Genomic DNA, 12,776 nt, shown 5'->3' with positions numbered 1-12,776 from the left:
GCCTGGGGAACCCGGATGTCACTTATCTCCAGGTCCACTGAAGGGCCAGGACCCGGATGTGGACTGGGACAGACCCGGATGTCACCATCCTCCGTGTCCACTCCCCTGGATGTGGCGTCAGGGACCAAGATGTCACTTATCTTAGGTCCGCTGAGGTGCCAGGACTCGGATGTGGACTGGGGGACCCGGATGTCACCCTCCTCCGTGTCCACTCACCTGGATATGGCGTCAGGGACCCGGATGTCACTTATCTCCAGGTCTACTGAGGGGCCAGGACACAGATGTTGACTGGGGGACCCAGATGTCACCTATCTCCAGGTCCACTGAGGGGCCAGGACCCGGATGTTGCATGGGGAACCCGGATGTTATGTAAGTCCACGTCCATTAACCCGGATGTGGACTGTGGCAGGGACCCGGATGTGTGCTGGGCGGGACCCGGATATCACATCCACGGGCCTGGCTGTGGCGTGTGGAGTCCCGGATGTCACGCTCCTCTCCTTCCACTGACAGGGTCTAAGACCCGGATGTGGCATGGGGATCACGGATGTCAGGTCCCTCCACATCCACTGAGGGTCCAGGACCGAGATGCGGATGTTAGACCGGATGTTAGGGACCTCCAGGTCCGTGAACCCGGATGTGGGCTGGGTACTCGGATGTTAGGGACCTCCAGGTCCATGAACCTGGGTGTGGGGTGAGTACCCAGATGTTAGGGACCTCCAGGTCCGTGAACCCGGATATGGGGTGGGTACCCGGATGTTAGGGATCTCCAGGTCTGGGAACCCAGACGTGGAGGCGAGTACCAGGATGTCACATCTCCAGGTCCACTGGCAGGCGCCAGGACCCGGATGTGTGGGGTTTGGACCCGGATTTGAGGGTTGGGACACAGATGAGAGGGGTTGAGACCCAGATGTGAGAGGTGGAACCCGGATGTGGGCGGAGCGGGCGCTCCACACCTTGGCCCCGGGCGCCAGCTGCGCTTTGGGCCGTTGGGGTCCTTTCCTAGACTCGGAGGCAATAAAGCAGCCCTGCTGCTTCTTGATGGAATTCTTCCTCACTTCCGCCCCAGCGCAGGCCACGCCCTCCTGAAACCCTCACTTCTGCCCCAGCACAGGCAACGCCCTCCTAAGACCCTCATTTCCGCCCACCACAGGCCACACTCTCATTTCCGCTCCTAGCACAGGCCACGCCCTCCTGGGGCCCTCACTACATTCCCAGCACAGGCCACGCCCTCCTGAGACCCTCACTTTCTTCCCAACACAGGACACGCCCTCCTGAGACCCTCACTTTCTTCCCAACACAGGACACGCCCACATAGGTCCCTCACTTCCGCCTCATTGCAGGCCACACCCTCCTGAGACCCCCACTTCCGCCTCATTGCAGGGCACGCCCTCCTGAGACCCTCAGTTTAGTTCCAGCACAGGCCACGCCCTCCTAAGCACAGGTCACGCCCTCCTGAGACCCTCACTTCCGCCCAGCACAAGCCACGCCCTCATTTCCGCTCCTAGCACAGGCCACGCCCTTCTGGGACCCTCACTACATTCCCAGCACAGGCCACGCCCTCCTGAGTCCCTCACTTCCTCCCAGCCCAGGCCACTCCCTCCTGAGCTCTGGCCACGCCCTACTGAGTGCAGTCCACACCCCCTGGGCACTGGCCACGCTCCCTGAAGGTCCTGACTCTTATTGCAGCCCTCCATGTAGTTCTCGAGGTTTCCCTCCTCCCCTTCCTCCTGCCTCTGCCAGGCCTGGCAATTTCTTGGCGCTCAGCCCAGCAACTCCGGGCTTTTCCCTTCCTTCCCCACCTTCACCTTCAGCACCACATCCTGTTCCTTTCTAAGGAACAAAGGGGACTTTTATTTTGGAGGGGGGATGTGGTGCTTTCCAAGGAACAAGGGGACTTTTATTTTGGAGGGGGGTTGTGAGTTCTGGCTGCTGGAGTGACGTGGACATTTGAGCCCTGCCAGCTTCCTGGCTGGCAGGGAGAGCAGCAGGCCCAGGAGCTGATGGCAGAGAACTGTGGATGTAAGTTCGTCCTCTGGGGAACACGGGGAGAGGTGTGGGGACCCGGGGTGAGGGGGCTTCGATTGCTTTTTGGAGCCCCCCCCCCCGGATGTCCCACCATGCCCCGGGGTGGGGGCTGCAGGGTCCCGCCACAGGCCAGGAAAGACGAGGTGAGGGGCTGATGTACTGGTGGGGGCAACAGCAGCCTGGCCCTGGGGTGGCCGGATGTTCCTCAGCTCTTCCCCACTTCCTGCTTCCGGCCTTCTCTTCCAGGAAACCGGGAGCATCATGGGAAGTACGCGATCCTGGAAGCCATGTTGGTCAGGAGAGGGCCTGGAGGGAGGGGGAGTCCTTCCATCCCTCCTCCCATCCACCCATCCATCCATCCATCCACCCAACCATCCATCCACCCACCCACCCATCCATCCATCCATCCATCCATCCATCCATCCATCCATCCAAGCATCCATGCATCCATTCATATCCCTATCCATCCATCCACCCATCCACTTATTCATCCACCCATCCATCCATCCATCCATCCACCCATCCACCTATTCATCAATCCATCCATCCACCCACCCATCCATCCGTCCACCCAACAATCCATTCATCCATCCACCCATCCATCCATAAACCCACCCACCCATCCATCCATCCATCCACCCATCCATCCATCCACTGTGCATCCATCCATCCACCCATCCATCCATCCACCCATCCACCCATCCACCCATCCACTCATCCATCCAACCATCCATCCAACCATCCATCCATCCACCCATCCACCCATCCACTCATCCACTCATCCATCCACCCATCCACCTATCCATCCATCCATCCACCCATTCATTCACCCATCCATCCATCCATCCACCCTTCCATTCACCCATCCACCCCTCCTCCTCCTCTGTCTCCTCCTCAGGTCGCACAGCGGCTGCGCAGCCCCACCCCTCGCCTTCCTCCTCCTCCTCCTCCTCCCCCCTGGCCCCTGCGCAGGCCCCACCCCTTGCGCCCCAACTTCCTGCTGCTCTTGGCCGATGACCTTGGCCTGGGCGACCTGGGCAGCTTTGGGAACCACAGCCTGCGGTGAGCAGAGGGGGAGGCCCGGATGTGGAGCCTTAGTTTCCCGGATGTGGGAGCTCAGATCCCTGGATGTTCCACCAGGAGAACTGCATAGACATCTAGTAACTCAGTTCCCCGGATGTTGGATGTTACTATCGTGGATGTTGGATATCAAATCCCCGGATGTTGGATCTTAGTGCCCCGGATATTGGATATCAGGTCCCCGGATGTTAAATCTTAATGCCCTGGATGTGGGAAATCAGGTTCCGGGATGTTGGACTTCAGTTCTCCGGATGTTGGATATTAGTACCCCGGATGTTGGAGACTAGGTCCCCGGATGTTGGATGTTAGTGCCCCGGATGTTGGATATCAGGTTAAAGGATGTTAAATCTTAGTACCCCCAGATGTGAGAGATCATGTCCCCAGATATTGGACTTCAGTGCCCCGGATGTAGGAGTTCAGGTCCCCAGATGTTGGAAGTTAGTGCCCCGAATGTGGGAGCTCAGGTCCCCGGATGTTAGATATTAGTACCCCGGATTTGTAGCTCAGACCCCGGATGTTGGATCTTATTCCTCCAGATGTAGGATACCAGTTGCCTGGATGTTAGATCTTAGTGTCCCGGATGTTGGATATCAGGTCCCCGGATGTTAGATATTAGTACCCCGGATGTTGGATATCAGATCCCCGGATTTGGGATGTTAGTGGCCCGGATGTTGGAGGACAGGTCCAAGGATGTTAGATCTTAATGCCCCGGATGTGGGAAATCAGGTTCCCGGATGTTAGATGTTAGTGCTCCGGATGTTGGAGATCAGGTCCCTGGATGTTAGATGTTAGTACCCCGGATGTTAGATGTCAGGTCCTCGGATGTTGGAGATCAGGTCCCCGGATGTTACATGTTAGTACCCTGGATGTTAGAGCTCAGTTCCCCGGATGTTCCACCAGGAGAACTGTATAGACATCTAGTGGACCTCAGGTCCCCGGATGTTGGATGTTAGGTCCCCGGATGTTGGAGTTCAATTCCCAGGATGTAGATCTCAGTTCCCTGCATGTTGAAGATCAGGTCCCCGGATGTTGGATATCAGATCCCCGGATGTGGGATGTTAGTGCCCCGGATGTTGGAGATCAGGTCCTCGGATGTTAAATCTTAGTATACCCCAGATGTGGGAAATCAGGTTCCCAGATGTTAGATGTTAGTACCCCAGATGTTGGAGATCAGGCCCCCGGATGTTGGAGATCAGATCCCTGGATGTTGGATCTTAGTGTCCCAGATGTTGGAGAGCAGGTCCCCGGATTTTTGAGCTCAGGTCCAGGGGTTGGATCTTAGTTGCCTGGATGTAGGCCCTCAGGTCCCCGGATATTGGGCCTTAGATCCCCGGATGTTGGAGCTAAGTTCCCCGGATGTTCCACCAGGAGAACTGTATAAACATCTAGTGGACCTCAGATCCCTGGATGTTGGATGTTAGGTCCCTGGATGTTGGAATTCAATTCCCCGGATGTTGGATCTTAGTACCTCGGATGTTGGATGTCAGGTCCCCGGATGTTGGAGATCAGATACCCGGATGTTTGGCCCTCAGGTCCCCGGATGTTGGGCCTTAGATCCCCGGATGTAGGAGCCCAGTCCACAGATATAGATCTTAGTACCCTGGATGTGGGATCTCAGGGCCCCAGATGTTGGATCTTAGATCTCCAGATGTTGGCCCTCAGGTTCCCAGATGTTGGATGCCAGGTCCCCAGATGTTGGACCTCAGGTCCCCAGATGTTGGATCTTAGTACCCCGGATGTGCGATCTCAGGTCCCCGAATGTTGGATCTTAGATCCCCGGATGTGGGATCTCAGGGCCCCGGATGTTGGAGTTCAGCTCCTGGGATGTTGGGCATTAGATCCCCGGATGTTAGACCCCAGGTCCCCGTATGTTCTTGGCTGTGACTCAGTTTCCCTCTCCCCCCCCCACAGCACCCCGCACCTGGACGGCCTGGCCCGGGATGGCGTGCGGCTGACCCAGCACCTGGCGGCAGCGTCCGTCTGCAGCCCAAGCCGCGCAGCCTTCCTGACGGGACGCTACCCTGTGCACCTGGGTCGGTATGGGGGGGACATCCGGGGAACAGAGGGGGCGGTGGGGGGGAGGTGGGGGCGGGACATCCGGGGATCTGAGAGCCAACATCCGGGGTACTAAGATCCAACATCCCTGGACCTGATATCCAACATCTGGGGATCTGAGACCCAACATCCAGGGATCTAAAGCCCAACATCCGGTGAACTGAGCACCACCATCCGGGGCACTGAGCTCTAACATCCAGGGACCTTATCTCTAACATCCATTGTACTAAGACCCAACATCCGGGGATCTGAGGCCTAACATTCTGGGAACTGAACTCCAACATCTGAGGACCTGACATCCACCATCCGGGGTACTAAGATCCATCATCCAGGAACCTGAGCCCCAACATCCGGGGAACTGAGCTCCAACATCTGGGGATCTGAGGGCCAACATACCCGAATCTGAGCTCCAATATCGGGGTAGTAAGATCCAACATCCAGGGAACTGAGCTACAACATCCGGGTAACTGAAGTCCAACATCTGGGGTCCTGATATCTACCATACAGGGCACTGAACTCCATCATCCGGGGACCTGAGGTCCAACATCCAGGGAACTGAGGCCCAACATCTAGGGCACTGTGGTCCACCAGAGGGAGGGGAGGACTACTCTGAGGATCTCTAGTTCAAATCCCTGAGACTCTGGGACTTCCCCCCTGAACCGCCAGGAAACCGGAAGTGATGCCATATTGGTTTCCCCCGGGGGCTCACAGGGCTGGGGTCCTTTCCACCCCGGGTGGGCAGGTCCCAGACTATCCCAGACACAGCAGGCCTTCCCCCTGAAGGTGCTAGATGCCCCCTCCTGACCCAGGATGCCATCATCACTGACCTAGGGTCCTTCTCCTCTCTCTTGGAAGGCATGGTGACCACCAACGGGGCACGCGTGCTGCAGTGGGCGGCCGTGTCGGGCGGGCTGCCCACCTCCGAGATCACCTTCGCCAAGATCCTGCAGGAGCAGGGATATGCCACCGGCCTCATAGGTAAGAGAGAAGTCATCCATCCACCCACACATCCCCCATCAATCCACCCATCCATCCATCCATCCACCCATCCATCCATCCATCCATACATACATATACCCACCCACCCATCCATCCACCCATCCATCCATCCATCCATCCACCCACCCATCCAACCATCCATCCATCCATCCATCCACCCATCCACCCATCCATCCATCCACTGTGCATCCATCCATCCACCCATTCCCCTATTCATCCATCCATCCATCCACCCACCCATCCATCCATCCATCCATCTATCCATCCACCCATCCATCCATCCATCCACCCATCCACCCATCCAATCACCCATCCACCCATCCATTCACTCATCCATCCATCTCTTCCCCTCCAGGCAAATGGCACCTGGACCTCAACTGTGAGTCCCCCACTGACCACTGCCACCACCCCCTGAACCACGTGTTCGACTCCTTCTTCGGGGTCCCCTTCACCCTGATGGGGGACTGCCTGCAAGCGGAGCCCTCGGAGAAGGGAGCGCGTCTGCAAGGGCCCCTGGACCTGGGGGCGCAGCTGCTGCTGCTTTCCCTGCTCTGCCTGGCCGCTGGGAAGCTCACGGGCCTGCTGGGCCTGCGCTGGATGCCCTGGGTGCTGGGCCCCGGATGTGGGGCCTTGCTCCTGGCCTGCACCTCCCACCTCCTAGGTGTCTTCATCGTCCACACCGACTGCTTCCTGATGAGGGATCACCAGGTCATCCAGCAGCCTCTGAGTTTCGAGGCCAGTGTGGGGCTCTTCTTGCGGGAGGCTGAGGCCTTCATCCACAGGTCAGCCTGGGGTCGGGGAGGGGGACAGATGCCATCTACTAGATCTCCATAGTAAACTGGTAGATCCCCGGATGTACATCCAGTAGATCTCTATAGTCAACTGTCAACTTCAAATCCCTGAATGTTCCACTAGGAGATCTCTATAGGCATCTGGTAGACCTCAGATCCCCGGATGTACATCCAGTAGATCTCTAAAGTCAACTCGTCAATCTCAAATCCCTGGATGTTCCATCAATAGATCTCTATAGACATCTGGTAGACCTCAAATCCTTGAATGTTACAGCTAGTATATCTCTATAGACATCTGGTAGACCTCAGGTCCCTGGATGTTCCATCTAGTAGATCTGTAGAGACATCTGGTAGACCTCAGATCAGACCACGATCGATTATTGGTAGTATTGATCAGATCATGATCGATTATTGGTAATAACTGATCAGATGATGTTCGATTATTGGTAATAACTGATCAGCTCATGTTCAATTATTGGTATTATTGATCAGATGATGTTCGATTATTGGCATTATCGATCACATCACGATCAAATATTGGTATTATTGATCAGATCCTGTTCGATTATTAGTAATATCTGATTAGCTCATGTTCTATTATTGGTCATATTGATCAGATGATGTTTGATTATTGGTAATAACTGATCTTATCTGTACGATTATCGGTAATAATTGATCAGTTCACGATCAATTATTGGTATTTTCGATCAGATCTCTATTGATTATTGGTATTATCGATCAGATCATGATCGATTATTGGTATTATCAATCACATCACGATCGATTATTGGTATTATCTGATCAGATCAGGATCGATTATCAATCATCTGATCGATTATTGGCAATACCTGATCAGGTCGGTTATCAGTGAGTTTATTGATGATGGAGGCGGGGTCTGACGTGGTTCCGCAGGATCCAGGCCCGCCCCTTCCTTCTCCTCGTCTCCTTCCTCCACGTCCACGTCCTGCTGGTCACCTCACCTGCCTTCCGGGGCCGCAGCGCGCACGGCGCCTACGGCGACAATGTGGAGGAGCTCGACTGGATGGTGGGTGAGTGCAGGGAGGGGAAGAACTGAGGCACTGTGCGTGGGATGGGGGAAACTGAGGCACGGGGGTGGGGTGAGTGGGATGGGGAAACTGAGGCACAGGGACAGGATGAGCGGGATGGGGAAACAGGCACGGGGGTGGGGTGAGTGGGTTGGGGGAAACTGAGGCGCGGAGATGGGGTGAGTGGGATGGGGGAAACTGAGGCATGGGAACGGGGTCAATGGGTTGGGGTAAACTGAGGCACGGTGCACTTGGGTAAACTGAGTCACTGGGCATGTTGGGGGTAAACTGAGGCACGGTGCACTTGGGTAAACTGAGGCACGGTGCATGTTGGGTAAACTAAAGCACGGTGCATGTTCAGGGTGAACTCATGCACGGTGCATTTGGGTAAACTGAGGTACGGTGGATGTGTGTAAACTGAGGCCCGCGTATAGGGGTAAACTGAGGCACGGTGCATGTTGGGTAAACTGAGTCACTGGGTATTGGAATAAACTGAGGCACGGTGTATTTGGGTAAACTGAGTCACTGGGCATGTTGGGTAAACTGAGGCACGGGGATGAGGTGAGTGGGTTGAGTAAACTGAGGCACCGGGATGGGGGTAAACTGAGGCACTGGGACGGGGTCAGCGGGTTGGGGTAAACTGAGGCACGGTGCACTTGGGTAAACTGAGGCAAAGTGCATTTGGGTAAACTAAGGCACAGTGCACATTGGGGGTAAAGTGAGGCATGGTGCATGTTGGGGGTAAACCGAGGCACGGTGGACGCTGGGGGTAAACTGAGGCATGGACCCATTTTCCTCCCCCTGCAGGGCGACTGCTGGTGGCGCTGGACGGTGCGGGGCTGGGGCGCCGCACCCTCGTCTACTTCACGTCGGACCACGGTGCCTCGCTTGAGGCCCGGGCTGGGGGCACCCGCCTCGGGGGTTCCAACAGCGTGCACCGAGGCGAGGGGGAAACTGAGGCAGGGTGGGCGGGGCCTCCCACGCGGCCCGCCCCCGCCCCTTGACCTTTGCCCTTTGCCCCCCCTTGCAGGTGGCAAAGGCATGGGCGGCTGGGAGGGCGGCATCCGGGTCCCTGGGCTGGTGCGCTGGCCTGGGATGCTGCCCGCAGGGCGCCTGGTGCCTGAGCCCACCAGCCTCATGGACCTGTTCCCCACTGTGGTGCGCCTGGCCGGGGGCTGGGTTCCAGCGGACAGGTAGGAGTTCGCCGGCCTGGGTCCCCACGGGGTGGGGGGGAAGGGGGGTCATCCTGGGCCTCGGGGATCCCAAGGGGGGGAGGCTGAGGCCTGCACATCCGGGTCTCTGGGGGCTCAGAAGCCTGCACATCCAGGTCTCTGAGGGCTCAGACCTGCGTATCTGGGTCTCTGGGGGCTCAGGAGCCTGCACATCCAGGTCTCTGAGACCCAAGACCCGGGGCTCAGGCCTTGACATCTGGGTCTCTGGGGGCTCAGAAGCCTTTACATCCGGGTAACTAAGGGCTCAGGCCTGCAAATCCGGGCCTCTGAGAACTCAGAAGCCTGTACATCTGGGTCTCTGAGGACTCAGGCCTGGACATCCGGGTCTCTGAGGGCTCAGGGCTGCACATCTGGGTCTCTGAGGGCTCAGAAGCCTGCACATCCTGGGATCTCAGGCCTGCACATCCAGGTCTCTGGGTGCTCAGAAGCATGGATATCCGGGTCTCTGAGTGTTCAAGAGCCTGGACATCTGGGTCTTGAAGGTCTCAGAAGCCTGCACGTCCAGGTCTCTGAGGGCTCAGAAGCCTGCACATCCGGGTCTCTAAATGCTCAAGCCTTCACATCCAGGTCTCTGGGATCTCTGGCCTGCACATCCGGGTCTCTGAGCGCTCAGAAGCTTGGATATCCGGGTATCTGAGGCCTCAGGCCTGCACATCCAGGTCTGTAAGACCAGAGGCCTAGGTCTTGGACCTGCACATCCGGGTCTCTGGGGGCTCTGGCCTGCACATCTGGGTCTCTGAGGGCTCAGAAACCTGGACATCCGGGTCTCTGGGATCTCTGGCCTGCACATCCGGGTCTCTGAGCGCTCAGAAGCCTGCACATCCTGGTCTCTGAGTGTTCAGGAGCTTGGACATCTGGGTCATGAAGGTCTCAGAAGCCTGCACATTCAGGTCTCTGAGGGCTCAGAAGCCTGCACATCCGGGTCTCTAAATGCTCAAGCCTTGACATCCAGGTCTCTGGGATCTCTGGCCTGCACATCCGGGTCTCTGGGGGCTCTGGCCTGGACATCCGGGTCTCTGAGTGCTCAGAAGCCTGCACATCCGGGTCCTGCAAGGAGGTGGATGGCCGGAACCTGATGTCCGCGCTGCTGGGGATGGCGCAGGCCGCAGGCCACGACTTCCTGCTGCACTACTGCGAGGCCCGGCTGCACGCTGTGCGCTGGTTCGACCGCCCAAGTGAGTGCCTCCACCTCCGCCGGGCCCCGGGGTGGGAAAGGGAGCTGCATGCATGCACGCAGAGACCCGGATGCAAGGCCTGGGGGTGGATGTGGGAATCCCCGGATGTGGGAATCCCGGGATGTGAGGACCTGGATGGAAGGCATGAGATGGGAATCCCCGGATGTAAAGTCCCGGATGTGAAGTCCCCGATGGGAATTCCCAGATGTGAGGCTCCAGATGTGAGGTACTGGATGGGAATCCCCGGATGTGAGGTCCCGGATGTGAGGTCCTGAATGTGAATCCCTGGATGTGAAGTCCTAGATGGGACTACCCAGATGTGAATACCCAGATGTGAGGTCCTTGATGGGAATCCCCGGATGTAAGGTCTTGCGTGTGAATGCCCTGATGTGAATCCCCGGATGTGATGTCCTGGATGTGAATTCCCGGATGGGAATCCCCGGATGTGAGGCCCTGGATGTTACTCCCCCCACCCCCACCGCAGGCCGCACGGTGTGGAAGCTGCACTTCGCCACTCCGCGCTTCGACCCGCCGGGCTCGGGCACCTGCCTCGGTTTCCCTGCCTGCGCCTGCTCCGGGGAGCGCATGACCCACCACCGGCGGCCACTGCTCTTTGACCTGACGGTGGACCCGGGGGAGACCCGCCCGCTGCGGGGCCCGATGGCGACGCGCAGGCGCGTGGAGGCCACGGTGGCCTGGATGCTGCGCACGCGCCGCCCCCGCGTGGCCCCGCCCCCGCGCGGCCCCGCCCCTCGCCCCTGCACACAACACCTGGAACCCGCGCCTGCAGCCCTGCTGCGCGCCCGGACCACTCTGCGCCTGCGACCGCCTGATCCCCGACCTCTGACCCCGACCCGACCCCCAACCCCCAACTGCCCGGGGCTACGGCAGATCCTGGCCTGCGACTTTCACATCCGGGGACTCACATCCGGGTATTAAACATTCGGGTATACTCAAATACAGAGGTTCCCACATCCGGGGATTCCCACATACAGACTCTCACATCCGGGGATTCCTACATCCAGGGATTCTCACATCCGGGGATTCTCACTTCTGCTGACACATCCGGGGATTCCCAGGGATGAATTCACACATCCGGGGAATCCCACATCCGGGGACTTTTATACCCGGGGATTCTCACAACCAGAGACTCTCACATCTGGGGATTCCTACAAACAGATTCTCACATCCAGAGATTCTCATATCCAGAGATTCCCACATCCGGGGATTCTCATATCCAGGCATTCCCACATCCAGGGATTCTCAGACCAGGGAATTCCCACATCTGGGGAAATCTCACATCCAGAGACTCTCACATCCGGGGATTCTCACATCTGGGGATTCTCGCATCCAGGGATTCTCACATCTGGGGAAGTCTTACATCCGGGGATTCCCACATCCGGGGATTTTCACATTCAGAGAGTCTCACATCTGGGGATTCTCAGACCCAGGGATTCCCACATCCGGGGACTCTCACATCCTGAGCCTCTCATCCTGGACCTCCACCTTGGGCCTCCCATCCGTGGCCTTTCCCCAGCCTCCCATCTGGGGCCCTGTCACATCCGGGCCTATGTCCTCTAACTTCTCACACAATAAAACCTCGTGAGCACCGCACCCCACGGCAGGGTTAGGGGTCACGGGGGTCAGAGGCCGGGCACTGATCCTGCTTTCCATTTCAGGTCATTTCTGGTTGATGCTAGGATACAGGGCTGGTCCTGCCTTCCATTTGAGGCCATTTCTGGTCATTGCTAGGGTATAGGACTGGTCCCACCTTCCATTTCTGGCCACTTCTGGTTATTGCTAGGGTATAGGACTAGTCCCACCTTCCATTTCAGGTCATTTCCGGTCATTGCTAGGGTATAGGACTACTCCCACCTTCCATTTCAGGCCACTTCAGGCCGTTCAGAGGGTATAGGACTGGTCCCGCCTTCCATTTCAGGCCACTTCCGGTCATTGCTAGGGTATAAGACTAGTCCCACCTTCCATTTCAGGTCATTTCTGGTCATTGCTAAGGTATAGGACTAGTCCCACTTTCCATTTCAGGCCACTTCTAGTCATTGCTAGGGTATAGGACTGGTCCCGCCTTCCATTTCAGACCATTTCCGGTCATTGCTAGAATACAGGGCTGATCCCACCTTCCATTTCAGGCCATTTCCAGTGGTTGCTAGGGTATTGGACTAGTCCCGCCTTCCATTTCAGACCATTTCCAGTGGATTGCTATGATACAGGCTTGGTCTCGCCCTCCTCCAGGACGTCCCACCACCTAGATTCACACCTGATTGGCCTATTCCATGAAAGCCCCGTCCTCACTTTCCTAATTCACTTGTCATTGGTCCAGCTGTAAGAAACGTCCCTTAGCCCCCCCCCCACAAA

The 12,776-nt window shown here is 57.4% G+C and overlaps 2 protein-coding genes across 2 annotated transcripts; both read left to right on the top strand.

The window, feature by feature from the left end:
- The first annotated feature begins 541 nt into the window (after window positions 1-541).
- On the top strand, window positions 542-10,678 carry LOC138840845 (arylsulfatase L-like). Its single transcript, XM_070041259.1, has 10 exons — window positions 542-691; window positions 2,272-2,318; window positions 5,017-5,138; window positions 6,016-6,138; window positions 6,515-6,941; window positions 7,863-7,999; window positions 8,804-8,938; window positions 9,027-9,189; window positions 9,977-10,118; window positions 10,181-10,678. Exons 1-10 carry the CDS (start codon window positions 635-637, stop codon window positions 10,676-10,678), a joined length of 1,851 nt encoding a protein of 616 aa, XP_069897360.1. The 5' UTR covers window positions 542-634.
- On the top strand, window positions 10,410-12,052 carry LOC138840846 (steryl-sulfatase-like). The gene has a single exon (XM_070041260.1). The coding sequence runs from the start codon at window positions 10,833-10,835 to the stop codon at window positions 11,340-11,342; it is 510 nt and encodes a 169-aa protein (XP_069897361.1). The 5' UTR covers window positions 10,410-10,832; the 3' UTR covers window positions 11,343-12,052.
- The last annotated feature ends 724 nt before the right edge of the window (window positions 12,053-12,776 follow it).

The sequence above is a fragment of the Dipodomys merriami genome, unplaced genomic scaffold (genome assembly GCF_024711535.1).
Source record: "Dipodomys merriami isolate MVZ:Mamm:240054 unplaced genomic scaffold, mDipMer1.0.p SCAF_302, whole genome shotgun sequence".
Lineage (NCBI taxonomy): Eukaryota > Metazoa > Chordata > Mammalia > Rodentia > Heteromyidae > Dipodomys > Dipodomys merriami.
Note: the sequence above shows the minus strand (reverse complement) of the source record. Positions and strands in the feature narration are given on the sequence as shown.